Source organism: Dipodomys merriami, unplaced genomic scaffold (genome assembly GCF_024711535.1).
Source record: "Dipodomys merriami isolate MVZ:Mamm:240054 unplaced genomic scaffold, mDipMer1.0.p SCAF_21, whole genome shotgun sequence".
In the NCBI taxonomy this organism is placed as follows: Eukaryota; Metazoa; Chordata; class Mammalia; order Rodentia; family Heteromyidae; genus Dipodomys; species Dipodomys merriami.
The window spans coordinates 8,032,183-8,050,088 of NW_027203493.1; the positions used below are offsets into that span (position 1 = coordinate 8,032,183).

The 17,906-nt window shown below is 51.9% G+C and overlaps 1 protein-coding gene across 7 annotated transcripts in view; it reads right to left on the minus strand.

The window, feature by feature from the left end:
- Dgkz (diacylglycerol kinase zeta) overlaps positions 1–17,906 on the minus strand; it is a 44,747-nt gene that overhangs the window by 8,207 nt on the left and 18,634 nt on the right. For 3 of the 7 annotated variants that reach the window (XM_070032474.1, XM_070032473.1, XM_070032475.1), the window contains exons 2-6: positions 4,150–4,258; positions 3,820–3,915; positions 3,511–3,588; positions 2,284–2,340; positions 1,925–1,993 (exon numbers count right to left, since the gene is read on the minus strand). In XM_070032474.1, the coding sequence (XP_069888575.1) occupies positions 1,925–1,993; positions 2,284–2,340; positions 3,511–3,588; positions 3,820–3,915; positions 4,150–4,258 (409 nt within the window). Of the gene's footprint in view, positions 1–1,924; positions 1,994–2,283; positions 2,341–3,510; positions 3,589–3,819; positions 3,916–4,149; positions 4,259–4,531; positions 5,251–17,906 lie in introns of those variants that run through there. The other 4 variants (XM_070032476.1, XM_070032477.1, XM_070032472.1 and 1 more) reach the window with 3 other exon arrangements.

The following is a 17,906-nucleotide window of genomic DNA, read 5'->3' on the forward strand; positions in this document are numbered from 1 at the left end:
GAAACAAGCACATTAAAAAAAAAAAAACCCAAACAACCCACAATCCAGGATATAAAATCAGCTCTGGTCAATGAGCGGTGAGGAGAAGTGACACAGCAGGCCAGTCCTTAGGAGGAGGAATCTACCCTTCCTCATCCTGTGGCTTGGAGCAGACATGCTGGAGGGAGCCGTCTTGGACTATGGGGAGCAGTACAGGACCATGGCAGGAGTGGAGCCACAAGCTAGCAGCCTGGATCACTGTACAACATCATGGAGCAGAGCCAGCAGACTCGTCCCTGACAGCCTTCTCCCAACTGCTCTATGGAGTGGAGACAGACTGTCTGGTTTAGGCTACTGTTATTTTGGATTCTGTTTCATAAAGCCAAAGTTATATGCTAATAACTCCATAGTGCATTGGATTAGAACATATTTGCATTTCTAACTTCTGTAATAATGGGATTATATTTTACATATTCTGCAGATTTACTGAACTCTGTTTACAAAAGTCACAATTACATTATGTGCGTTTCCACTGTTCAAATAGCTCATAGCCCAGAATATATGTCCATTTTCCTACTTACGATGAGTGGTGGGGGGGGATGTGGGTTCTGAAGGCAGGGGTGCTTCTAGGGGCCAGCAGTCAGCTGAGCTTAACCACAAAGCACCGGGTGCCTACATAGTCAGAGGAGCAACTCCTGCCTGACTCTAGGTTTCCCTCTGGGGGCTGGGAAGGTGGCTCCGTGGTAGAGCGCTTGCCTTGCATGCATGAGGTCCTGGGTTCGATTCCTCAGCACCACATAAGCAAAAAGAAAAAAAAAGCCAGAAGTGGCGCTGTGGCTCAAGTGGTAGAGTGTTAGCCTTGAGCTGAAGAGCTGAGGGACAGCGCCCAGGCCCAGAGTTCAGGCCCCACGACCGGACCCCCCAAAAACCAAAAAAAGGTTTCCATCTTTCCTGACCCCCACACCTGGCCAGGACCCTGAAAATACTGTGCTGCCTCCTTATTGTACCCTTGCATTCCTTCCTTGCTTGTTCACTCCCAAACTGTGAGGATCTACTATGTGCTGAACACACAGTAAGTGAAAGAATGAATGCTCACACTTTTTTTTTTTTTGGTCGGTCGTGGACCTGAACTCTGAGCCTGGGCGCTGTCCCTCAGCTCTTCAGCTCAAGCCTAGGGCTCTACCACTTGAGCCACAGCACCACTCCTGGCTTTTTTCTTATGTGGTGCTGAGGAATCGAACCAGGGCCTCATGCATGCAAGGCAAGCGCTCTACCACTAAGCCACCTTCGAGGGCTGCACTTACTGAGGGAAACAGAGAGCAAACCCTTGAGCAAAACAACTCAACTGAGCTGGGCGCTGGTGGCTCACGCCTGCAATCCTAGCTACTTAGGAGGCTGAGATCTGAGGATCACAGTTCAAAGCCATCTCAGGCAGGAAAGTCTGAGAGACTCTTATCTCCAATTCACCACCAGAAAACTGGAAGTGGCACTGTGGCTCAAGTGGTAGAGCACTTGCCTTGAGCTGAAGAGCTCAGGAACAGCACCTAGGCCCAGAGTTCAAGCACTATGACCAACAAACAAACCCAACTGAACTGGGTTGTGCTGGGGAAGACAGTCTGTACAGTCTACCCTCAAGCCACACTGTCCTTAGGAGGGCAGGAACCTAATATCCAGCTTAGCACTTGGCATGAAAAAGTCAATTAACATTTGTCAAACAAATGAATGAAAAGTCTACATGGTCCTCAAGGGGTCCCCACAAGTTCCCAGCAGGTCCTACTGCACAAGTGAAAATCTTCATGCCTTCCTGCTAGGCCCAGACACTGAGCCTGATCTGACTTGGTGCCACAGCTGGGCTGAGAGCTTGTCGTGGGACTAACGCTGGGGCTGTGGTCAGTGGTCTGCGGACTCACAGAAGGTAGCCAGGACCCTTGGGCAGAGACCTTACCTTTCCACAGTGCCGACACTTGCCATCCTGACGTCGCCTATGTACCCAGTGGTGTCTGACGAAGGTTGGCTGGGGAAGAGAGAACTGTCACTAAAGCCAGCAAGGGGTGTGGATGGGCACAGCCCAGGCTGGGCCCACACCTAGCAGGAGAGCTAGGCCCCAGGAAGCTCTCCAGAGTCAGGTGTGTGATGTGGGTTGGGAGGCTCAAGTTGCACACAGCACCCCACCCTCTGCGCATGGCCAGAGGGAGACCTGAGAGCCTCAGTCTATGGAGCTGAGCCCCCTGGTGGCACGCTGCAGGCACTGCAGAGATCCCAAGAACTTGGGGCCTCCCTGGCTAGAATCACCCAAGTGCTTACCTCCCGCACGTTCCTGGAACCAGACTCACGAAAGGATGGCTTACAGCGGAAATTTATCTGTGAGACATTACAAAATATTAGCAATTCCTTTTGGATAGGGTCACCCAAGTCATCTCACAAGCAGAGAGACATGGTCTCGTCCACTGACTAGAAGGAATTAATCTTTCCTTCTTGTGACTAAGACCCCAGGATAGAGAGGTTTTGGGACCACAATTTGCCCATTCTATGTCTCCTTGCCCTCTGGCATTCTCAACCCACATGAGGGCAGGAACCCATTTCTGCCTGCAGACTGCGGTGCCTGACCCTTGGAGACTTGTAACTAGTGTGCCGATCACAGGGTTCTTTTCTCCTTTCTCAACTAATCCTGCTTCAGCCTCAACAGAACCGTAGGAAAGCCTTACTCTACAATTCAGACTGTGGAAAGCAGCCCGTGCTAGTCTTATTCATGCCATTTCTAATCTTCCAGACTCTGCCATATCCTGGTCTACTCTTCCATGCCAGCCCCCCGTCCTGTCGTATTCAGACACAGCTCCAGCAGATAGGCTGTAGAACAGTGTGTGTGTGTGTGTGTGTGTGTGTGTGTGTGTGTGTGTGTGTGTGTGTGTGTGTGTGTGTGTGTGTGTGTGTGTGTGTGTGTGTGTGTGTGTGTGTGTGTTTCTGCATAGGTAGTATATAAGGGACAGAGCTGGGCTTTGAAGGACACAAGACTGGCCAAATCACAGCTGAGCAACAAAGCATCAGAAATTCAATGGCCTCTTCTAAATGTTAGTCTGGACATGATAAATGGCACAATGAGCCAAGCACCAGTGGCTTATGCCTGCAGTCTTAGCTACTCAGGAGGCTGAGATCCGAGGATCACAGTTCAAATCCAGACCGAGCAGGAAGTCTATGAAACGCTCATTGCCAATTAACCACCAATAAAGCCAGAAGTGGAGCTGTGGCTCACGTGACAGAATGTTAGTCTTGAGCAAAAAAGCTCAGGTATAGCACCTGATTTCAAGCCCCAGGATGAGCACCAAAAGAAAGGAGATAGGGGAAGCCAGAATTCAAATGTAGACATTTTGGCTCCAGAGTCTCTGATTCATAATACCAGGCATGTTACCTCACTCCTGCCTGGCAGGTGGGCTTTGTGTAATATGGATACATGTGTATAGATGGGCACATGTGGGCCCAGAGGGTGTCAGCATCCCAAGGGAAGGGCAAGGAAGGCTGACCAGTCCCACACACCTTTTCCAGCTGTTCAATGCAAGGGGTGTGCACCACGATCTTGCAGGCTGCACACTTTCTCCTGGACACTGATTTCTGCTGCAGGACAAAGAGAGCAACCCTGAGGCACCAGACACTGCCTCAGAGAGAGCAATGAATTCTGCATCTGCCCCAGCACAAGTGCCCTCTGCACCGGAAGCAAGGCCCAGCACAGCCCACAGCAGGCATGCTCACCCTCAGGCAGAGCTGTGCACACCTCTGGGAAGGGCTGCAGCTGTAGTTGGCAGGGTTCTAGACTCTGCTCCACCACCAGGGGGCAGCAGGACTCACCAGCATCTTGGCTACACAGTACTGTTCCCCAACATAGCAGAAGTCCCCTGACACGTTGGTCTCGAACCAGATGTGCTCCCCATATGTTGCTGACTCCTAGAGCAGGGATGAGGCATGCTCAGCCCAGCCATCTTCCAACTTCCAAGACAACTGGGCTCTAGCTGTCCAGGTTTTTTTTTTTTTTTTCAGTGTCCCTACTCTTCAGGACCAAAGGTAGCCACTGCCAGGAAATCTAGCCTGACACCACAAGACCCTTGTCCCTCAACTATCCCAGTGGCCAGAGCCAGCAGTGTTCAGGAGCCGCCACCCCTCCCAGCACCAGCTACTCACACTCCAGTCCACAATGCTCCGGATCTGTCGCTCAGAGTCTCCGCATGGGGCCCCAGGGGCGGGAGGAGGCAGTGCCAGGTGCTGGAGGCCTGACTTGGTGATGGCTTTCCTACAAAAAAAGGGACAGCTGAGGCCGTGGGGTCAGCTGGGCACTTGCGGACTGTGCTTCTTTCCCCACCTCCTGGGATGACTGCCCTCACTGCCTTCCACCAAGGCCAACATGGGGACAGCAGCAGCCCAGCCATCCTGAGGGTGCCTCCGCCTTTCGTGGCCTTTCTGAAGTGTGCTGGCTTTGGTCACTGCCCGAGGCTGGCCACCCTCGCCCCAAGCCAAACCCCTCAGTGACTACACCTCTGACCCTGCTGGCCACCGCTATACCTACACAAGCAGAGCGCTCCAGGCCTGAGGTCCTGCCGACTTGCGCCGTAGGGCTACCTGTCGCCTACGGGACAGTGGGCGCCTGTGGGTGGGGATCGTGGAGCCCAATGTGGAGCCTGAGGCTCTTCGGCCTGAGGGTCGCTGCTGGCTGAGGCGGCGATAGTGGCCTCGCAGGCCGCACAGTGTCTGGCCACACACCACGTCAGCAGGGAGCAGGTGGGAGGAGGCTCGGCGCAGACAACGGGGCATGGGCAGCAGTGGCCGGGGGCCCCGGGGTGGCGAGGGCCCTGGCGTCCTGGTGCTTGGCTGGGCAGCACCTGATGCCTCGTTTGGCACATCCACCCTCTCCTCCTCTTCTTCCATGCCTACAAGCCCGGCCAACAGCAGGGGTGCACCCAGAAGTTGAGCTCCTCTAGCAGCAGGACTCAGGATGAGCCCTGTTTCCACGCTAAAGCGAGGGTTGCAGGCAGGGGGTGCGGTGCTGGAGCGCCGGCGACTGGCGCCCCTGATGTCCACCCCACAGCTTGGGAGGCAGCCCTGAAGCTGGGCACTGGAGCGGCGCCGCTGGGCTAGGGATGAGGAGGCCTGCCCAGCAGGGGAGCGGCGCCGGGCCTTTCCTGTGGGCAACCCCACGCTGCTGGGCCGCCGCTGCCCCTCACCAGGGCCTGGTGCCTTCCGCTGGAAGTGTCTCCTAAAGAAGGTCTCCATGTAGGCGCAGTCTAGTGGCTGTTGGGCACACAGACCAGAACGTCAGGAGCTGGGCCAGGCTGTGGCCCACCTGTGCCAGGGGAGTGAAGGGACCCTTAGGAGTTAGGGATGGGGGTAACCTTGGCTTCTGGCCTCCATGAACAGTGTTTGCAGGAACCAGGGGATTGGTGGGGAGCCCTTCCCCACGGCTGTGTGAGCACTCCCCAGATGCACTGCAGGCTGCCCCACGTAGGAGGCCCTTCCCCTGCCCAAACACCAGAAGCCCACTGCCCATGGGGCTCCACTTCCTTCTCCAGGAGCTGATGGAAAAGAGAGAGGGCAAGCTGGGAGTCAGAGCTGACCTAGGCAGAGGGCAAGGCTCTGGGGTCTGGCCTTCTTTCTGCCCCCAACATGGAATAGGTTGGGTTTGTAGTGTCCCCTCCTTGGACACAGTATAAACCAAGCAATGATATATAGCAGGGCTCTCTGCAAAGGAACTCAGAGGAGGTAGGTTTCTCCAGTTTCTCAGCCCCGGCCTTGAGTCAGACTGAAGGCTGCCCCACAGGGGGAATGACATCTGCTGGAGGCCCTGGGGAAAGCCACTCAGAGGATGGTAGTCACCCCCCTCTCCCCCTACCCCGCCTCCCGCCCCGGAGGAGTGTTCCTGCCTGTACTCGAGCCTGGATTCTGGGTATACGGTCTGTATGGGGAGAATTTCTAGTTCTCGACAGCTATCTCACCTTTCTGAAGGGACAGAGCATAGACACTCCAAGTGATGCCTGAAAACCCCTCCAGCTCTGCTCCTGAGGGTTCCTGTACCCGATACCCCTAGGTTCATAATTCCAAGCACCAGTACCCCCACCCTAGATCCCTACTCCCGGGAGAAAGGGGTTGTGAACACCACCCTTTTCCAACAGGACCTCCTGCCATTCTGAAGTCCACTCCTTCACCTGCTCACCTCCAGTCTGCCCCTCTCTCCTTCCCTGGCCCTGGCATCAGGTTCCTGTGCCCACACCTCTGCTACACCAGGGAGAGGGCAGGAAGCTCAGAATGGTGCTGCCCCCAGAGGAGAGCCCACATCTCATCAGTGGTTCTCCTGGGCCCTGGGCCTAAGGAAAGACTGGTGGGAGGAGTCTGCCTGGCAGACAGATTTCTGCCTGCTGAGGACTCAGTCACAATGGCCATGGGTGGTATCCCACGCAGCAGTGGGCAAGAGGGATGACTGTCAGAGAGGACAGGCTGGAGTCACCCCAGCTTCATGTCTACCACCTTCTTTTGGCTCGGCTCATTGTTCTACTGCCCCGAGGGCTTCAGGGCTGGCGCAGGGAATGAGGAGCCCGGGCTCTGGCCATCATTCAGGAGAAGCAGAGATGAGAGAATCTTGGGATAGGAGGCATGGCTTGTGACCCGCGAAGTACCCCTCCAAACCAGACAGACTGGGCAGAGGAGGAACGCTGGCTTTGCTGGGTGCTGGTGGCTCACGCCTGTAATCCTCGTTGCTCAGGAGGCTGAGATCTGAAGATTGCCAGGCAAGGCAGGAAGGTCCGTGAGACACTTACTTCCAATTAATCGCACATACACACACAAAAAGCCAGAAACAGAACTGTGGCTAAAGTGGTAGAGTGCTAGTTTTGAGCACAAAAGCACAGGGACAGTGTCCAGGCCCTGAGTTCAAGTTCCAAGACCAGTAAAAAAAAAAAAAAAAAAAAAAGCTAGCTTCCTCATCCAATCAGCATCATCCCAGATACACTCACGGGAACCACTCTGTATGAAGCTCTTTATGCACGTATTTTATAATCACTAACATCCCAAGAAGCAGGTACCACGTTACACCACATGCCTAATGCACAGACAGGCAATGGTGCCCAAAACCCTTACGCAGCCAGTGTGGGGCTAGTGTTGCAGCCAAGCTATGCCAAAGCCTGCTCCCAGCATGGGTGGAGCACAGGATGTTCCTCTTAGACCTGGAGGCTCAGGTAAGATAAGAAGAGAACTATTATAATAGTCATCCTATTTAGTCAATACTTGCTCTAGGACTGCCTTGGAAGCCCTTCAGTGTCACTCTCATTTGATTCCTTCCCCAACCCTGTGAGGGAGGCAGCAAGGCTAGCTCTATTATGGAGATGAGGAAACGGAGGCTCAGCGCATGGCCATGGTCTTCAGCGGCAGAGCTGGATCCTGAACCCAGGTCTGCCGAACTCAGGGCTGCTTTACACCCTGGAAGAGAAGCCCTCAGGCCCCACTGCCCACTGCTGCCAGGGCACTGGCTTGCCAGCAGTCCCCAGGGTATCAGCTTTCCCCACTCATCTGCCCAGGCCGCTCAGTGACAGCTGCCCAGCCTGGAGAAGATTAGTCACCCAGACACACACTGCCTGATGCTAGTGTCACCCAGAAAACAAAAGGCCACAGTGAGTGTGGGGGAGGTGCTGATGTCTTCTGGGCAATGGTGAGGGCTGGGCCCTGCCTGCTGGGCCAGACTCGCCTGACAATAGGGCCAAGAGGGAAAGGTAGCCTGCACCTCCCTTTATGGGAAGCAGCTTGCAGGTGCTTCCTAAAGCTGGGCTCCACACACCGGTCGGCTTCTCAAGCTCCCTCATCCGCGTGGGAGACTCCACCAATGCCCAGGAGTGCATTCTCCCCCACCCCCTACCCGCAGGAGGGTATAAGGCAAGCCAGTGATGTGACCATGTACCACAGGCCTCAATTTCCCTGTTTGTCCAAGGAGACTATTAGACTGCATCACACTTTCTGACAAGCTGTCTTGCTGGGCACCTACCCCCTCCATGGGCTCTTACTGCTCTCCTCCCCCAGGTCCCATGCTTCCTGTCCTCTGGTCTCCATAGAAACCTCTGTTTTCTGGTCAGCAGCTGCCTGACTCCTCAGTTCCTATCTCTGCTCCTCCAGAGTCTAATCAGAAGTCTGGGTGGAGAGCTCTTCTCAAGGCATAGCTCTGAGCAGCCGCTTCTTCTCACCTCAGACTCTGTCACCTCCAACATACCACACAGTACAAGTAAAGGTCACTGGCAGAGACCCACAGGACTCAGACGCTAACAGCACAACACAGCAAAATGTCTGCCTGCCTCTGGGCTTCCTGGTGAGGAGCCTGCACGAAGCCTACCACACAGGGGTGGGGGATGGGGCGGCAAGTGGGGTGGAGAATGGCAGGAAGAGCTCATGAGCTTCCATCAACCCCCAGCTTGCTACCAGGGGCCTGTGGGAGGACAGGCAGTGCTATCTGGCCTGGCACAGCCAAGCTAAGGCAGCCGGCAGCAGGGGTTAATGGACCCCAGTGCTTCATCAACTACCAGCTAGAAAGGACACCTGCTGTCCCGGCTAGACCATCTCATGCCTCAAGTATTTCAGAATCTTGAACCTACCCCTTCCGCCCTGGGTTGATAAACTAGTCTTTCCAAGTTCCAAACTTCTTGTCTGCTAAATGAGGGTCATGCCGCCTAGTTCTGAAGGCCAAGTGTAGGGAGGTTCTGCTACAACAATGGATGAAAGGCATGTGATGAAACCTGCAGAGGAGGGGCCTGTGAGTGTGCAGCCTCTTGGGGTTTATCTCTGCCTACATTGGGACAGAAACTCAGAAAGGGAAGCAGGAGTGCCCACGGTGGTCACAATCACCCACCGTATGAGGAGCAAGGCTGGGTGGCCAGTGCCACCTGGGATCTGCTCCTGTCGAGGAGTGCCTCCACTCCTGGGACTGGGGTGTCCCACAGGGAGCCCTCTGCCTCTAGAGGCGCTGCCCAGGACACCTGTGGCATTCCATCTCAGTTCCCATTCCACGCATGAGCAGGACCTTGCAGCTCCTACTCTGTGAAGGCTCAGCCTGAGGCATGGTGACCCCAGCTCCAGCAGCTCCAGCAGCTCCAGAAGCCCCAACACAGGGGCTTGAGCTGTCTTCCCCAGGGGATTTCTGGCCTGAAGCCACCTCTGGTCACTCTGCTCCCAGGGCTGGGAACAGAGGGAGGGATGGGAAAGCTGGAGGAGAGGGTACTGTGGACCAGTCAGACAGGTGCCCATTTTCCCAGGTCTCTACTCATCAGAGGTATCCTGCGCAGAGGATCTTAAATCAAAACAGTAACAATTGACAAGGGAACAAGGGGCCAGGGCCGCCCAGTAGAGGAAAGTAGGGGAACAAAGAGGCCAGGGAAAAGTTCATCTTTCAGGTTCTGCCCTGCTTGGAATGGGTAGGAGTTCAACCACCCTATTCCTTTTCCATCAGCTTTGGGGCAGCCTGGCAGGGTGAGGCCTTCATCTAGGGATAGTGGTGTCCCGGCCCACCCTGACCCCCTCCCTTCCCTGATCCCACACAGACAAAGGAGGGAGGTAGCAGGAGGCAAGAGAAGGTTTGGGGCCCCTTTGACCTGATCTGGAAGACAGGGTGGAGGCAGGTGGGAGGCTCGGGTCCCAGAGACAGCTTCGGCTCCTGCTCCGGGCTGCTAGCCTCTGCTGAGCAAGTCCTAGTTTGGAGAGCAAGCTGCAGTAGCTGCTCCCCCGCCCCCTTCCCCCTCCCCTCAGCCTGAGACAGCCGTTATGAAAATAGCCCGATTGGTAACTGACTACACTTCCTCTCCCAGTGGTGGCTCCCGGCTCTGCATGGGATAGGCAGCTGGCAGCAGGCAGGCGGGCAGCAGGCTGGTAGGCAGCGTGTGGCACAGGAGCCTTACCTCCTGGCTCCTCTTCCCTAAGGTCAGGCAGGAGTGACAGCCCAACCAGTAGTCAACCTGTGCCTCACTTCATCTGCAGACTTGGGTTGAGCTAGGAGGGAGGAGGGAGGCCCCTTTCAAGGAAGGGGATTTAATGTCCTCTCATGTCCAATGGACATGTTTTCTGGGGTTTGGGCAGCTAAGCACACTCGCTCCAGACAAATAACCACAAAAATAAATGTCTGTGGAGGGGGCTGGAAGGTGGCTCAGTGGTAGAGCACTCACCTTGCATGCCTGAGGCCCTGGGTTCGATTCCTCAGCACCACATAAGCAAAAAGGAAAAAGCCGGAAGTGGCGCTGTGGTTCAAGTGGTAGAGCGCTAGCCTTGAGCTGAAGAGCTGAGGGACAGCGCCCAGGCCCAGAGTTCAGGCCCCATGACTGGACCCCCCCCCAAAAAAAAATTGTCTGTGGAGTATCTCACAACTTAGCTTTCCTCCTTCCTTCCTTCCTTTCTTTCTTTCTTGCATAATCAAACAGCAGGCTGGTAACTCCACCTGTGTAGACGGCTGTTTCCATAATGGACAGTGGGGCACAGTGGCTCATGGGAGCCCATGACTCTCGTGGCTCAGAAGTGGCTGAGCTAGGTCTTTGCCAAAGGGCCTTTCAGAGCCACCTTGGTTCAGGACAGCTAAAGAATGCCCAGGAGGGGCCAGTTCATGCTGCAAGTATCCTACCCGGAATCTCCCACTCCCTCATGCCAGCTCACAGTCCTGCTAGGGCTCCTAGGGCAGCTATCAATCTTCCAGACCCCAGATCCCCTAGCACAGCACTCTTAAATTACTAAAAAAGCTGGGAAGGTGGCTCAGTGGTAGAGCGCTTGCCTTGCATGCCTGAGGCCCTGGGTTCGATTCCTCAGCACCACGTAAGCAAAAAACAAAAAAAGCCAGAAGTGGCGCTGTGGCTCAAGTGGTAGAGCGCTAGCCTTGAGCTGAAGAGCTGAGAGACAGCGCCCAGGCACAGAGTTCAGGCCCCACGACCGGACCCAAAAACAAAACAAAACAAAAAAATTACTAAAAATTTTTGGAAGGATTTTTTTCTGGATGGGAGATGCTAGTAATTAATATTTACCTTATCTAAAATGGAGAGGTTTAAAAAATATTTTAAAACAGGAAATCTATTCCACGTTAACATAAACAACACATTTCTAAAAGGAGGCCACATTTCCTAACCTTAAAAAAATTTGGTAGGCCAGGTGCCAGTGGCTCAGGCCTATAATCCTAGCTACTCAGGAAGCTGAGATCTGAGGATCACAGTTCAAAGCCAGACCAGGCAGGAAAGTCCGTGAGACTCATTCCACCAGAAAACCACTAGAAAACTGGAAGTGGTGCTGTGGCTTAAGTGGTAGATCACTAGCCTTGTGCTGAAGAGCTGAGCGACAGTGCCCAGGCCCAGAATTCAAGCTCCATGACTGACCAAAATAAACAAACAAACAATAAATAATAGGTAGTCAGAGCCAAGTGCTGGTGGCTCACACCTGTAATCTGAGCTACTCAAGAGGCTGAGATCAGAGGAATGCAACTCAAAGCTAAGCCTGGGCAGCAAAAGTATGTGACATGCTTATCTTCAATTAACTACAAAATATAAACAGCCAATGTGGAACCGTGGCTCAAGTGTTAAGAGCGCTAGCTTTGAGTAAAAAGGCTCAGTGACAGTACTTGGGCACAGAGTTTAAGCTCCAGAATTGGTACCCCCCCCCCAAAAAAAAACATAATTAGTGCAAAGAAAGGCACGTTTTCAGAAGCATCTTTAATTTAGTCTGGCTTGTTAATGGTGGCTGGACCCTCACTTGGCACCCAGTCCTGCACCGCTTCCACAGGGTACTTCTGTGAGTATTCTGGTTGAAACTCATGTAGAAAACTGCCTTTGTACTGTCATGTAGTGTGAAATGAATCAGCTATCCAGCCTTACAGGTAACTAGGGAGATCTTCTTTGCTACTACCTCAAAATATGGCGCGTGGTAGCTTCCTGAAAGCACAGTGCAAGGTTGAATCAGAAACAGTGTAATGAATCTTGTGCTGTTTTATCTTGCTTTTGAGATGTTGCCCAGGCTAGCCTTGAACCCTTGAGTTCAAGCAATTCTATCTCAAGAGGCTTCCAGAGTAGTTGGGACATTTTGTAACATCATCAAGCATCCTCCATGACTGGTGTGTTGGGCTATGCAGATCCTGTACATGTTGACACATTTATTACACAATAGCAAAGATCACATTTGTTCTCATTACTAATCTCACCAGAAAGTTTTAAGTACTAGGAAGCTGTCAGGCCCTAGAAGATGGCTACAAGGTTTCTGAAATTCTTTTTTCCTCAAATTTTCTTACTGGCAACAAAGGCTGATACTGTGTTTGAAGTAACAAGGTTTATTTCACTCATTCCTGGAAAAATGTCTGCCAGACACCCAAGCCTGGCTAGTTTGTTAGGTGTTCAAGTAAAAATGATGCTCTTGCTGGGTGCCAATGGCTTATGCCTATAATCCTAGCTACTTAGGAGGCTAGGATCTGAGGATAATGGTTCGAAGCCAGCCCAGGCAGGAGAGTCTGTGAGACTCTTACCTCCAACAAAGTACTCAGAAAAAGCCAGACGTTGCACTGTGGCTCAAGTGACAGAGCACTAGCCTTGAGCAAATGAACCTCAAGGACAGTGGGTAGGCCCAGATTTCAAGCCCCAAGACTGGCAAAAAAAAAAAAAAAAAAAAAAAAAACAACAACCAAGTGGTACGGGCCAGCTCTCTACTCTACTGAAGAAGAGCTTTTCCTCATCAGTTCAGCAAGTAGTAAAAATGTCTTATATGAATTCCATTTCTTCACACCAGAATATTGAAGATACATAGCCAAGGGTGTCGACTTTGTAATACATACTTTTCTAAAATTTCTTTTTGAGACAGGGTCTCAAACTCAGTCTTCTGCCTCAGCCTCTGGAGTGCTGGGATTAGCCTGGCCAAAATTAATAACATTTACCATTTATCTTTTTTTTTTTTTTTTTTTTTTTGGTTGGTCATGGGGCTTGAACTCGGCTTGGAGTGCTGTCCCCGCGCTTTTCAACTCAAGGTGAGCACTCTACCGCTTGAGCCACAGCGCCACTTCCGGTTTTCTAGTGGTTTATTGGAGATAAGAGTCTCATGGACTTTCCTGCCCGGGCTGGCTTTGAACCGTGATCCTTAGATCTCAGCCTCCTGAGTAGCTAGGATTACAGGCGTGAGCCACCAGCACCCGGCTACCATTTATCTTTAAGGAAGTTTAAGTATGGAAGGACTGCTGCTGGGTACCACTTTGATGGGGGTGAATGTGCCAGCAGTGCTACCACTGCTGAAGCCCCATCAGTAGATGCCAGAACAGTGAGGGGAAAAGATGACTAAGACGATAGTTCTGCACTCACTATTCCCCCTCGGTAGACAAGGACACCCTCTAGCCCACACTTTAAGACACACTGATTCAGAGTACGTTTTTTTTCTTTCTTTCTGATTCCAGGGCTTGAACTCAGGGCTTCACGTTTGCTCTACCACTCCAGCCACACCTCCATCTCCTGAGTGAATTTTAAATCTTGCTTGGCAACTGTGGCTTCTGCGATGTGGCACTAACTCAGCTTCCTAGGAACGACATGAGCCTATCCTCTGTCCCCCAGTGACTGTGGCCATCTCCTGCTGTACCCCGCACCTGCCATGCCTCCTGCCTGGCATCCCTCTCCATCTGTTATGCACAGCCCACCCACCCCAGCTGCCCCGGCCAGCTAGCCCCCCTCGGGCTGACACACATTTGGCTCCTGAAAGGCCTGCTTCCCTCAGGTCCACAAGCAGACCACCACACCTGGTGCCGGGACATGGGCTGGACTTGCCAGCACAGGGCCTGGCAGTAAGTGGTGTTTACCACCACAGATAGCCCAGGAGGAAGGAACAGGAATTCCGCTGGGGAGTGGTCAGGACCTCCAGGGAAGAGAAGGGCTTCCTCTGCTGGCTACCAAACCAAGGTCTGGCCGCAAGCCAGGCCACTTCTCTTTGTTGGGCACAAAGAGATGGTAACAGCCTTTGTTTTGGTGGCTATCTTCTTCCTCTCCTGTCCAGGAGAGCCCAGGAATGATAGCAGGAGGCCCCTTTCTTGGCTGGAAGCCACTGTGCCCTCCACATTCTCAGTAGCCAGCCTTCTGAAACCTGGACAGTGGGACTGGGTAACACAAATCACAAGGTGCATACTTAGAGGCGAGGCCAGAACTCTAATGGAGCTCCTTGATGACATGGCCTCAGTCTTTTTTTCATGTTCTGAGCCCTGTTTCAGAGTCTGGTCCTACTTGGACCCAGAGAAATGTACAACGATCAAGTCATTCTTCAAGAGCCCTCCCCCCAACCATCCCCTATGCCCCAGAACTCATTCAAGAGCATTACTCACTTGAGGTGTTCCTGCTCCCCAAGGCCAGCTGATGATACTCCACACCTGGCAGCCAACACCCTCCTTCTCTCCCACCTCTTTGCTATTTTTTCCTTTAAACAATACTGGGGTTTTAACTCGGTGCTTTGTGTCTGCTAGCTAGGGACTCTACCACTTGAACCACATCCATGACCCTTTTTTGCTTTAACATTAATTTTTCAGATAGGGATGGTCTCAGATCACAATTCTTCTGAAGCCTCCCCCCCACGCACCATCATGGGCCTGGCTTGTTGGTTGCTAACTCTTTGCCCAGGCTGGCCTTTCAAACTGTGCTACTCTTGATCTCTACTTCCTGAGGAGCTGGGAATACAGGAATGAGACACCACGTCTAGCCTTTCCTATTTTTTTTATATTTTACCAAATATATGCATCACTTGGTCATTAACATATCTTACAAACATTAACCTCATAAAATTAGATTGGTATTATCTCTATTACCAGTTTCTTCAAATTGTAAGGAAAGTGAGGCCATACTCTCAAGTTCTTGTTCTCTACTTCTAGATGCTTCTATTATGAAAACTGTGCCTCTGTGCTTAGCCAGTGGAGTCTGAATACTTATCCCTCTTCCCTCTCATCTTGAGTTGGCTCAGACACTGGCTCTAACCCCTGGGGAAGGAGAATATTAGCTGCTCCCATGTTCAGGCCCTCTCACTGTTGCTCTGGGCCAGCAGCACTGGTTTACAAGTCTGCATCCCCCATCAGATTGTGCGCCGCCTGGTACCTCCAACAGCTGATAATTGCATCCCAAGGGTGGAGGTATGCTGGGTATGGTCTGAAGAATGAACACAGGGAAATGTGAGTGGTTCATGTTTGGCCTCGTGGATCAGGCTGACAGCAGATGACTCAGGCTAGCCCGCTAGCTCCTAAGGTCTTCCTGCTAGCACTGGGTAAGAAAGTCACTCTGTGCATTTGGATCTTGGAGGCAGCATTGAAACTGATCCTTGAGGGAAGACTGATATATTTCCCCTGAGTCTCCCAATAGGGCCCCTCTCATTGCCTTCTCCTGTGACTACAGTGAGCTCCTATTCTCCATCTGATAAGACAGGCGGGCAGCCCTCCTCCTTCAAACAGTAACTCTCCCAACCTTCTGATCCCTCTGGAAAGGCCTCCAAACATATGACATCCCCCACATTTTGCCCATCACACCCACTCTGTAATCCTGTGTCACCTGGTGGTCCTGTACAGGGTTTCATAAGGAACCCATGGAGAATGCAGCATGGGTGATAGTTCCTGACCCAGAAAGGGGCCCCCTCCGCCACCTAAAAGACTTCTTTAGAGTCCTATCAGCAACTAGGTCCCATCCCTCTCTCCAGGTATCCATGCATTCTATTCAAAGTTCCTACCTCTCAAACAAGAATTATGTATGAAATCCAAAGTCACAGAGAACAAAGGTTTCTAGCATGGATTTAGACTGAAAGGTCCAGAGGAGTTCTGCTGCTAACCCACTCTGTGACCTCAAGCTCACCCCTTTCAATCTCCTTATCAGATAAATGGGGCTAACCTACCCCATCTTGCTCATGGAACTGATGCATACTTGAAGGAGAAAGTGGAAACCATTTCCTTAGTTCACTAAATTTAAAGAAAACAATATATCCACAGGCCTAAAATTAGGGCCTGGGAATACATTTGGTAATGTCCATCTTAGCCTAAGATACACACATGCTGGTGACCAGGACAGCAGCAAGGAGAATCCTCAAGGTACCAGAACAGTTTTGGATGGATTGCTTTCAATAGCAAGAAACTGCAAACTACCTAAATGGGCATCAATAGGAGCCCGGGCAAATAAGTTGTTTCAGAAGGGATCACAGGTGGCAGCTAAGGTGAGGTCACTAGAGCTCCTGTCTTAAGATGGTGGAATCTCTAAAACAAAGTGGAGGGGAAAACCTACATTTCACATTGATGAGCTGGTACTCCACTTAAAAGTAAAAACCATCCAAACAGCGTTCTACTCTGCTAGAGATGCACCTATGGGAAAATTTTATAAACAGATATGAGCACAGCATACACTAAAATCAGGATTGTGGTTTCCTCAGGGGAGGGCCGGGCACTCCATTTCTAAGACTAATGGCTAGATATGACCAAGCTAAGTGGTAGGCATTATACATATACTCTTGTTTTTTCCCCCCCTTTGAGGAAAGAAAAAAAACCCTTAATTTGAATACACATGGTAATAATGACTCAACATAAAAGAGAAATTTACAAACTAGATCAAATGTGCAAGAATGATGGTATATTTACAGAACCTTCCGAGCAAATGTAAAAGTTTACATTTATAACTGCCATTTGTTTGAAAATACCTAATACTTGTTTTGAAAAGGCATTTACAGAAATCTTGCTTTTTTAAAAAGACATCTCTACACTATCCTAATTACAAAAATGCTTTAAAAGAGACTTTCAGATTTCTCTAAAGACCCCAGAGGGAGACCAGTGATACAGGTGGCCCTGGGTCTCCCCTGGCTGGTTTTGGTGGGTGTGTCACTCATGCTGCTTCGTAATAGGCAGGCCCTGGCTCTGTTTTGGGGCAGGCAGGGAGGCAGGTCTCTCTGAGGGATGCCTTCCAGAAGTGGGTGGGCAGCGGCAGGTTGTGTCAGTGGGGTGTCCATGTAGGCTGGGGAGCAGGAACCAGCTTGCCCCTTTCACAACCGCCCCCGCCTCTCTCTGTGAAATGTCAGCAAGCTGGGGAAGAAGGAGGGGAGGGGGGGAGAGACAGGCAAGCTGTTAACCCGCAAGATGCTGGGGCGTGGGCGGCCCAGGCTCCCAGACAGCTATTTTCGCATGTGCTGTGATGGGGCTCAGCCCTGGCAGGGGAGAGGCCTCTCCGTGGGAGCTCTGAACAGGCATGCTGCCAGGAGCCAGGAGGAACAGAGCTCTGAGTGTGAGGGTGTTATCAGGGGCTCCTTTGAACTCATTCTTCAGGCTTTCTGTCACCTGTACCAATTAAGCCAGCTAAAAGGTCACATACAGATGTGTTTCTTCACTCCCCATCTGGCCATGGGGCCCCAGGCTCCTACCTAGTTTCTTCACAGCCTAGCCCACTCCTCCTGAAGTGAGGGTTTCTGGTGCAAACTCCCCTCAGTGTCCAGGTGAAGATCACCTCATGGGTCCCTGACACTTCCACATGACTACCTCCCCAGGCCCTTTGGGGATACAAATACCAGTAATGAGTGGACATCAGCTGGGCAGCTAGGCAATATGGAAGGAGCCTTGGATCAAGCTCCCGTGTGAACTTTAGGATCATGGGCCAGACTATAGACCTCTGAGCCTCGGCCTCCACTTGTAAAAATGGGAATCAAACTAGCTATGATGATGGTGCAATAACTGCATACAAGTTATGGGCTTACAAAGCTTCTGGCACCTGTTAGTGGCCAGAAAGAAATGAGTGGACATCACTCACCTGAGCCCAGGTGAATAGAGGGGAAAAGTCTATCTTCCCTGTGTGGTCTCACTCACACTTATACTTTCCACCTAACCATCCTGCCTCTAGCCTCAGCCTGGCTGCGACAAGGAGGAAAGGGGCAACATGGTGATCCTCAAAGCATCTGATCTCTGCTCTGGCCTATGCTTT